This window comes from Hibiscus syriacus, unplaced genomic scaffold (assembly GCF_006381635.1).
Source record: "Hibiscus syriacus cultivar Baekdansim isolate YM2019G1 unplaced genomic scaffold, ASM638163v2 tig00112347_pilon, whole genome shotgun sequence".
NCBI classification, from domain to species: domain Eukaryota; kingdom Viridiplantae; phylum Streptophyta; class Magnoliopsida; order Malvales; family Malvaceae; genus Hibiscus; species Hibiscus syriacus.
The window spans coordinates 1,025,531-1,036,276 of record NW_024063308.1 but is presented as its reverse complement, the minus strand read 5'-3'; the positions used below and the strand labels follow the sequence as shown (position 1 = coordinate 1,036,276).

General features: G+C 30.9%; 1 protein-coding gene across 2 annotated transcripts; it reads left to right on the top strand.

The window, feature by feature from the left end:
* Positions 1–8,945: 8,945 nt before the first annotated feature.
* Positions 8,946–10,534, top strand: LOC120178333 (transcription factor FAMA-like). 2 transcript variants are annotated; one of them, XM_039184204.1, is made up of 4 exons: positions 8,946–9,053; positions 9,159–9,800; positions 9,897–10,319; positions 10,393–10,534. In XM_039184204.1, the coding sequence occupies exons 1-4, from the start codon at positions 9,030–9,032 to the stop codon at positions 10,480–10,482; spliced, it is 1,179 nt and encodes a 392-aa protein (XP_039040135.1). In that variant the 5' UTR covers positions 8,946–9,029; the 3' UTR covers positions 10,483–10,534. The 2 variants fall into 2 exon arrangements, with proteins under 2 accessions (XP_039040135.1, XP_039040134.1); XM_039184203.1 differs by lacking the exon at positions 8,946–9,053 and having other exon boundaries at positions 9,126–9,800.
* Positions 10,535–10,746: the final 212 nt, after the last annotated feature.

The window sequence follows — 10,746 nt, the reverse complement described above, 5'->3', positions numbered from 1 at the left end:
TCCATCTGTCATCAATTTGTGCTATCATCATTAGTGTTATCGGCGTCCTCCCGTGACCCATCCCTAGTTGTCAATGACCCAAATCGGCCACCGTTTACCCTGAATCGAGAGTAAACCGCCTGTGACCCCGTCGCTCGATTAGTCATCGATTCAGGCCGCCGTGCTCGTCGCCTCGCCTAACCACCACTATAGTCGGACTTCCCGATCGTGTTAGTCGTCCATCATCTTCGTTCTCTCTGTCCGCCGTGGGTAAGCATCCGATCGTTTGATTCGATTATTTTCCTAGTATTTTGGGTTATTGGTGAATTGATGTTGTTGATTTGGTGTTCTTGGAATGATTGGTAGCTGCCACGCGCCGCCGCATACGCGTGGGACTCCACCTTGGCTTAGAATCCCCTAGAATCTGTTCGAGTCAACTCGAACCGATATGAGTTAACTCGGACCGAACCGCGTCAACTCGAACTGAATTGAGTCAACCTAAACCGGTCTGACCCGTTGACCTTGACCTAAACCATTGAATTTGACATGGTCATTGACCTAATCCATCGACTTTGACTTTGACCAAAAAAGTTAAAATTTCTGAAATGTCATATTTTATGTTTTTCGATATCCTGAGTTCAAATATGAAGTTCGTTTTGCCAAATTTGAACCCAAAAGCCTCTGAATTGACCATTAAACCCATCCATGTATATGTAAATTAAGTGTTTATTTCAGTGCATCTAATTTAACTGAAGGATCAAGGATTAATTAATGTTATCGTATATTTAAGGTACTCGTGGATCTCCTGATCATTTGACTGCTCAACCCGGTTCCTCCCAATCTGCTCGACTGCGAGAGCCCGTGAATACTCATATAGTTTTGTATCCCTGATAAATATTTAGTTTAGTATACTACTCCGATAATAATTTTGTACTATTAGGACTTAGGTTCCTATATTGTCGAAGAACGTAGTGAAGCTTGTTCTCGGTAGATATTCCAGACTATTTATTTTTGCGAGGTGTGTTCCTTGTGTACCATATACTTGTTTTAAATATATGTTTGAAATACCATGTGCACATGTCTGTTTCATCTGATTTGCAATGTGACTATCTATTTGACTTGTTTTCGTATAATTTATCTAATTTAAAGTCTGATTCTGATTTAGAAAGATTTAAGCCTGATAGTCTGATTCATGTTCTCTAGTTATTGTTTTTACTGATAAATAAATATGTATGAACTCTGATTTCTTTCTACCACTATTTACTGTCTGAAAAATGTTTTTCTTCGGGGTACTCTGGAATCTAGTATGAAGTCTCTGCAGGTTCAACTTTGGTCAAACTGGTAATTCCTTATATAGGTTCAGATTGATCGAACTGGTAATTTCTTATGAACCTAAGGCGACTCTTGGGTGGGCGTCTGAGCCTAATGGTCCTAATGGTAAAACCTTATAGACCCTAAGGTACCCCCTTAGGGTGACACTTCTACTATGTGCATGGAGTAATACCTTATAGACCCAAGATGCCCCCTTACCTTGGCACCTACACCCTTTGGACCTAGGGTAAGTCCTTATGGATGAAGTTCTGGGAACTGCATATGGTGTTCGGTTGGAGGGCGATTCTGTATTTTAAGCTAAAAACACTATTAACGTTTTCAAAATTTGGAACTGAATTGATTTTGGAAACTTTATCGATGTTTCATGACTTTATTGATGAACTGGTTTTGAAATCTAAATTGTATGTTTTATTTCTGCACCGTTGGAACACACTGAGCTCTTTAACTTACTCCCCCAAATTTCTCTCTTTCAGATGCTTTTTGATAGGAAACCCGTACCTGGCACTTAGAGGATCAACATATTCGTATTGTACCTTTTGTTGTAATGTTTTTATCTTCCGATTTGCCTTTATTTTGGGTGACATGTGCATATATTTTGAAAATGCTGGTTTATGTTTTATACTGCCTTCGATATTGATGTTGGAATATTTTATTTTATTCAGTTTTTACGACTTTAATTATCTGGAATTGAATTTTAGTGTTATCAACTATATTTTTAAAGATATTTATTTGTAATATGGTTTTACATTTTTGGAAAATTGTATCGTAATCCTCTAGATCTGGTTGTAATGCATAGGCCGGGTCTAGAGAGTTACAATTGGAATGTTCAAAAAGTTTGAGGAGGAATTTAGAATGAAATTCATAATTTGGGGATGAAATTGAAATAATCAAAAGTTTGAGAACTAATTTTGAATAATAGTCATAGTTTAGGGATGAAATTAGAATATTTAAAAGTTTAAAGACTAATTTAAAATGAGGGTCATACATTGAGGACATGTGATGTAACCAACTCTCTTTTTTATTGTTACAGTGAAAATAAATAGTTGAGATTAACAATATGAAAATATATTTTATGGGAAAAATATTATATTATCTTCAATTTAAAAGTTGTAATCTCCAGTATTAACACGAACTAACTTACTTCAGTGTTTAAAGGAATCGTTATTATTCTTAGAGATCATGAGTTCGAGCACTAACAACTGCAAAAGTGATTGGATGTTCATTGATAAATAATTAAGAGTATTTACTACATATGTTACTTTATAATCACCTTAGCTTAATAAAAATAATAATAATATCCATCATTAAATTAAATAATCTAAAAAAATTAAAAAAAAACAATAAGTTGCTTTCAATTTAATTTTTTTAAATCAGTCATTAAATTTTGTTAATCCAAAATTACCTTCTTACCATTTGAATCTAATTGCAAACAGTTTGAATATATATACTTATTTGGATTAAAATACAGAATGTTACGTGAAAGATTATGAAAGTGTGATAACATATAAAGATTTATCAATTATGGTTAAATTGTTTTTAATTTTTTCCAAATTGATCCTTAAACATAATAAGTTTAGTCAAATTGATCACTAAATGTTTTTTTTAAAAATTATTTTCGAATTTGACATATATGAAATTTTCTTTGATTTTAAAAAGATTAACGACGTTATTTTTTTTATATTATTGCATTTATATAAACCACTAAGGCGCTAAACATTGCTGACAAGAGAGGGTTTCAGACTTTATTTTGCAAAAAAATAATATGTTGATATTAAGTAGGATGTTCGAACTTCGATTTTAACCGGATTAATTGATCTAGTTAAAGTTTTTCCCCGTTAATCAGTAAGCTAATTTTAATTCAGTTGATTAACAATTAAATATATATATTTTTTAAATTTTGATTATCAGTTAATTCGATTCAAAATTAGTTAATTAACTAAATTAACTAAAATTATTAAATATCAAATATATTATATATTATTTATTTATTACTTAGTCATAGGAGTGTTTAAACTTCGGTTTTAACCAAATTAATTAATTGAATTAATCAAATTAATCAAAAATATTAAAATATCTAATATCTAATGTATATTATTTATATATTATTTATAAATTTGGTTAATTTGGTAACCGACCTAATTAACCGAACTTTTTTTTTGATTCAATTAACGATTAAAGGGAAAAAAGTTGCGATTAATGAATTTTAGGTAATTTGATTCAGTAGATTAATTGAAACAACTTATCGAACACCCCTAATATTAGATACCAAAGTTCGAGGGATAATTTGATCAAATTTATTAATTATAATAGACAATTTGATTGAAAGAAAAGTTCAGCTGTCAATTTCACTAAACTTGTTTAGTTTAAGGGTTAATTTAACCAAATTTATCATATATCAATCCAACATTGCAAAAACATTTAAGGATCATTGTTACATAAAATAATTGGATAATTAATTTAAAATGCTGACCTACTTATACTATCTTTTAAATTTTTGATTGAATTTATGTCAGATTAATTATCTATCAGTTCAATTGATAAATTATCACAATATCAAATTTTATAATTTATTAAATAGTATTTTAAGATTAATTTATCATTCTAATTTATTGTATGATATTTTATATATATAAAAAAACATTAATAGGCCAATCATATAACTAAATGTAGTGTGAGAGAGGTCATGGCACCGAAATATTTTGGTCAAATGATGATTTAATTATTTATAACTTAAATAATAAATTAATTAAAATTCGGTATTCAACTTTAAAATTTAAAAATTAGTAGGTTTTTATATTTTTTAATTAGATAATTTGACTCCTCCAAAATATTTGATAATAGTTCAGTCCGTGAATATATATATAAATAATAAGGGATAGAATCTTGTTGCATAATGTAAAACTCTTTTAGTTTTACACATATTTAGGACCGTTGATGAGTGAAAACATATGACTGAGATTAACATTAAGAAATGATATTCACTAAAAAAAATAAGGAGCAAATCTCAACTAGATTAACTATATAGGGTATTTTTTTTTATGATTTTCTACTTAAGGGTATTTTAGTAATTTCCATATTATGATGACTTTTTAGTCTTTTTCACTCACGGGATACTTTATTTATTTCCTCACTTTAAGATATTTATTATTATTATTATTATTATTTAATTACTGATATTTGATTTGTTGACCGACTAATTATATCGAGTACTACAGAGATGAGACTCCTAACCCAGTTTGTTCAATTAACAAACGTCAAAGTTCGAACCTCTGACCTTGTTAAAATATCCATTACCTCGTCGCAGTAGTAGGTATTTATTATTTTTGAATACACCGATACATTTTGGTCAACTAGGCCTACAAAGGAGAAATAGTAATTTTGTCCCATAATGATATTCAATCATTTTTCTAACTCGATGGCATATAATAAATTTTACAGATTAAGGCTTAGAGGCCCATTTATCTCTACAGTCTTATAACTTTTTAATCAAGTTTTGAGGCCTTAAACATCTTAATTAGGGTTAAAGGAAATTTGATAATATACTCGCTACTCAAATAACATACTGCAACATATATGAAAGGCAATGCATCACATTTGTAAAAATCATAAAACACTTCAAAGTTCTAGGTTTACGGACCTTAATCTCTTGAATTCAACATTACTGTCCTTAAATCTGAGCTACTAGCCTTTTTCATGAAGATATGCAGTCCAAATCACGAACATTACCCCCCAAATTAGTTACCCTCAACATCAAAATAACCCATTGGTTACTAATTGATAATTTAAGGGACTCAATTGTTACAACTAAAAGCTGATTGGGCCAAAATAATATCTAAATTGTGTAATTAGAAACTAAATTAAAGATTGATCAAACTAGGTAGCACTGAAAGTGTAATCATCCCCCTTTAGAAAAGAACACACATATTCTATTTCAAACCACTCAATTGAGACAAAAATTATTTAATATCGATTAAAATATTAATTTAATCAAGAAAATGACACTCAATCGATTGGTTTCGCGTTTCCATAATTCAGAGTGTTACATGTGTTGTCAACAATACAAACTCATACCTTCAATGCTCTACTCCATAATATTCTTTGTCATTCCCTTAACCTGTCTAAGCTTCCCCTGCTACTACTCAACTGGGATTTAACTTATAGTTGTGATTGTGTTTTTCGTTACATTATATTTATTGTGATTGCATGCATAGTAAATATTATTGCGGTCATATAATATCGATTTCGGATGACACTACTATTGCTATATAAAGGGCGATATTACAGTAATAGACTTCTATTTAAATCTTTGCTACACGATCTCTAATAAGAAAGTGGCATAGTGAACCCCCAACATCTCATTTCCCTACCCTGGTGTACCAGATCTACCCCAAAAAGTTGGGATTTTTAAACTAAGGTTTATCATGCAGAGTTCAGTGGCACATCAACTTCAGTTCAACAAGCCTTTTCTCATGCTCATTGGAATGTTATTGTTCGAGCAGAATATAATGCCTTGCTTGGAAACAATACTATTAGTCTAATTATTATATTTTTCACTGTCAATGTTTTACTGAAAATAGTTGTATCAAATGATTGACAGGTGCACTAAGTGAACATCAATAATACTTTTCTTTTTTCTGAAAGGGGACTACTCGAAGATGTCTACATGAGTCAATCTCTTATAGTATTAATTAGAATGCAGCTGTAAATTATACATTTCAATAAAGTTCAACTCTCATTTGTATCGATTTATTTCTAATTAGATTTTCCATATCAACCCTATTATGGTTCATATTTAGTGTTTAAAATTTAAAGCAGCCTCAGTTTTTGTAAGTATAAAAATATGTTTTATAATAAATATTAAACTTTAATTCAAATTCAATTCAATTTAATTTGATCAAAGAAAATATAAAAATTTAAATTGATCAAAACCAATTGGAAAATTATTCTAATGATACCTTCTTAAAAATTTATATTTATATTGAAATCGACACCTATTAGAATCAAAGTTTATTTAAATATTTAAGGCTTAATAAAAGAAGTGCCCAAACTATACCACTCTCTCAAAGTGGTGCCTAAACTTTTTTTTCCAATCAATCCAATTGCCTAACGTTATAGACATTACCACTTTAGGCGTCTGATCCGTAACGACTGTTAAAATATTTCCTTAAGTGACACATATCACGTTTATATAATTTTGAAAATTTAAATTTCTTTTAAAAATAAAAATATTATTATTATTTTTAAAAAAAAACTCTCCCCCAACCTTTGTTCCCCCCTCTTCCTCCCCTGCTTGCTTTTCGGTTTTCCATTCCCAAACGACTGACCAAATGGCCAAATGGTCGACTGTCACAACTAGCTAAATGACCAATTACCACGATCGACCAAAATGATTTAAGGGATTGGGTATTTGGGATGTAGGGATTGGGTATTTGGGATGTAGGGATTTGGGAATCTTGGATTTTGAGATAATAACAAGGGTTATGACCTTCAGTAGGTGGTCAACGACATATGGGTGGCCGTAGATGATTGACGGTTGGAACAAAGGGGACTAGAATAAGAGATTTCAAGAATTTTAGGTTATTTTTCGTATTTTAAAATTGTTTAAATGTTTTTTTAAATATATTAAGTTTATGATTTTTTAAAATAAATTTTCAAAAAATATAAATGTAACACATGTCACTTAAAGGGGTTATTTAACGCCTGTTACGATCGAAACACCTAAAATAATAACGTTTGTAACATTAGAGACTTAGGGACTGTTTGTTTACTTCATAATGATTAAGTGCTAAATGATACAAATGTTGAATGATTCAGAGGCTCTGGATGAATTAGATCTGAATGTGACATACTGTTTATTTACTGGCTATGAATCATTCAGAATGTACTTCTGTGCTGAGAATCATTCAGAATGTACTTCTGTGCTGAATCATTCAACATGTTTTGCTGAATCAGTCAGGAATGAATCATTCAGAGGTGCGAAACAAACGTACTGAATGCTGAACGGTTCAGCATTCAGCGCTAAATGGTTATATTAAGAGGTAAACAAACAACCCCTTAGATCGACTGAAAAAAAATTTAAACTCCTTTTTTTTGTTGAGAAAAAGGTATAATTTAGACATTTTTTTATATTAAGCCAATATTTAGACGCATTTTTTAAATTTGATATAAATATCATGTTTGAATATCAAATCTTAAAGGATAATAATAATTTTTTAATTACTGAAGTTATTTAGTTCATATTTTTCTATCTCTATTTTAAAGATAACTATCATGTATGTTTTTTTAACAAATATGTACTTCTTTTAATTTAATTGATTTTTTTTGTTATAAAATACAAGAAATATATAATGTGAATGTATACGTACTTAAATACATAATATCATTCGATTTATAAGTGGGGATGATTTCTCTTCTTTATAAACATCAAGGGTCTAGAAAATTTAGGCATAAAAATAAATTAAATTTAATATATTTTTCTTTATAAATGTATTTATGGTGAATACAAGGTAATATATGCTCGAAGACTATTTAAAAAAAACATTACTTTTTTAAAATTATTATTTAAACAATTATTTTAAAGTTTAAAAAATTGAAGCGATAAATTTTAATGTAGAAGAGTAAAAATTATTTTTACATGAGAAAATCAGAAAATGACACCATCCAGCTATTTACTATATTATAATATAAGTAATTGTATAGTTCAAGAAGTATCTTAATTTGATTAAGCATTGGTTATTCATTTTCTTATTATTATTTTAATTAGTGTAGAATGATTATAAGATACTAAATTTTCAAGATTTTTCTTAATTATTGACAACGTACAAACATCCTACATATATAACTGTTTGAACCTAAAATTTCGAACGAAAACAACACATTCAAATTCCAAATTAAAAAAAAAAACTTAATTTTAAATTCTCCCTCAATCCAATAATTTACTTAAAAAGAAGGCATTAGGCATCTAAACCCTTTCAAATTAAACAAGTATTATTTGAATTTGAGTAATTTTTTTAATAGTATGAGATGATTATAAAGTAATATTTATCCAGAATCTTTTTTTATTATTGATAACACACGTTGTATATGCAGTTGCTTGAACCCATGACCTTTAGAGAGAATAACACAATTTGAGTGAAATTAATATTTCTATGAGAAGTTGATTCTAATTAATATATTGCTTATGAATTACCACAAAATGATTTAATAATATTAAAAATTTAAAATTTAAAAGATTGAAAATTGAAAAGGGTTTGAGAGCGAGCGTACTTAATTAGGGTCATGAGAAGAGGTGGTAAAAAAGGCAAGGGGAAGAGCGTTGGCATAAGCCTGTGAAAACCATAAATATCAAGGAGGTGCAACTCTGTGAGTATTTACCTTTTGTATATATACATATTAATCCCCCACAAGCTCCATCATCATCTTCTTCTCTCTTTCCATGGCTACCCCACCTCTCTTCCAATACTTTTCACTCTGTCTTATTATCCCTTTTGTTTATCTCTGAATTGAATATCCCATCATCTCAAGGTAGATACAAGTTTATTATGGTATAAAATTCTTATGTAAAATGATTGTATTTACTGGCTGTAACTTGACAAGGTTTTGTCTCTGTGTTGCAGGTTTAATGATATATTGACTAGTTAGGGTCGAGTTTGTCTGTACACGAATTGACCTCTCTTAGGGTTATATATTTATATATATATATATACATATATAGCATAATGGAGAAAGAAGAAAACTACTCGGTACTGAAATAAGCTTACCAGTTTTATCTTCTTGCCTATTTGTTTTCCGTAGAAATCTGTAGATTCATCACCATGTTGTGCTGCTATAAACTTGATTTGTTTCAGGCAAAATTTGTGGGGCTGGATTATTCTTTAGACCATCAGCAGCAGCAGCCTGGAGGGATCGGTGAAAGTTCTTGTGGTGATAATAACAATGGAATGGTTGATTATATGTTGAATAATCCTCAACAACAGCAGCAACATATGTCGTCTTCATCTGGGTTTTGTTCCACTCCGACTTCTTTTGATAAACTGAGCTTTGCTGATGTTATGCAGTTTGCAGATTTCGGTCCCAAATTAGCATTAAACCAAACGAGGATCCCCGAGGAAGAAACCGGGATCGATCCTTCTGGTTATTTCCTCAGGTTTCCTGTTTTAAACGATAAGTTAGAGGATCAGTCGTTAATGGTTCCTAATGAGGGATATGCGGAAGAGAAAGGGAATAATAATGGAGAAGATGAAGCTAGGGTTTCGGATAATGATGCTGTGCAACTTCGATTCTTTGGAGAAGATGATGTTCAGAACAAGAACAGTATGGTACCAGAAGGTGGTAAGAACAAGAGGAAGAGGCCGAGAACTATCAAAACAAGTGAGGAAGTTGAAAGCCAAAGGATGACTCACATAGCTGTGGAAAGGAATCGAAGGAAGCAAATGAATGAGCATCTTCGAGTGCTGAGATCCCTCATGCCAGGCTCTTACGTTCAAAGGGTAAGTGATCTCAAGATTCTCAACTCAAACATGATTATATCATAATTCAATCTCTTGTTTATCATCGTCTTAGTCAATGTTGGATGAATTTTGCAGGGCGATCAAGCCTCTATTATCGGTGGAGCCATAGAGTTCGTGAGAGAATTAGAGCAACTCCTTCAATGTTTGGAATCTCAGAAAAGAAGAAGATTGTATGGAGAAGGTTCAAGGCATATGGGAGATACATCAATGGGGATTCAACAACAACAATTCCCTCCCATGTCGACTCTCTCAAACGATCAAATCAAGCTAACGGAGTACGAAACCGGTCTACGTGAAGAAACAGCTGAAAACAAATCATGCTTGGCCGATGTTGAAGTGAAGCTTTTAGGGTTTGATGCAATGATTAAGATCCTTTGTAGGAGAAGACCAGGCCAACTGGTTAAAACCATAGCTGCTCTCGAAGATTTGCAGCTCAATATTCTTCACACCAACATCACCACTATTGAACAAACAGTTCTTTATTCCTTCAACGTCAAGGTATCAAATTAATTTCTTAAATTTTATGATTTCGAATACCGAAAAACACTTCTTAAAGTAGCTGCATATGCAGGTTGCGAGTGATTCTGGGTTCAGCGCAGAAGATATTGCGAGCTCAGTCCAACAGATATTCAGTTTCATTCATGCAAACAGCAGCATGTAATGAAATCTAGGAAGCCAATAAGTTGTCTTTTCAGTAACTTGTTTTTACATGATTTATGTATTTGTTTTGTAATAGGAACATAAGATAGTTGTCGGCAAACTTTCTGCATGCATGATATACTTACTATTTTGATATTTAATTTCCAAATTAATAAGTGGTTTTATTTGAAGATTGCTCACTTTCATTTCACTTGCCTTTTTTCTTTTACAAAGTACCAAGTTTATTAGGAAAAATATAATAGGGATGGAACAAGAATCCATTACA

What these genes read in the sequence shown, in the direction of transcription:
- LOC120178333 (XM_039184203.1), top strand. Translation starts at nt 9,126, where the DNA reads ATGTTGTGCTGCTATAAACTTGATTTGTTTCAGGCAAAATTTGTGGGG. An exon ending in CAGGCTCTTACGTTCAAAGG is followed by an intron (nt 9,801 to 9,896) that starts GTAAGTGATCTC and finishes TGAATTTTGCAG; the next exon opens with GGCGATCAAGCCTCTATTAT. An exon ending in TTTATTCCTTCAACGTCAAG is followed by an intron (nt 10,320 to 10,392) that starts GTATCAAATTAA and finishes CTGCATATGCAG; the next exon opens with GTTGCGAGTGATTCTGGGTT.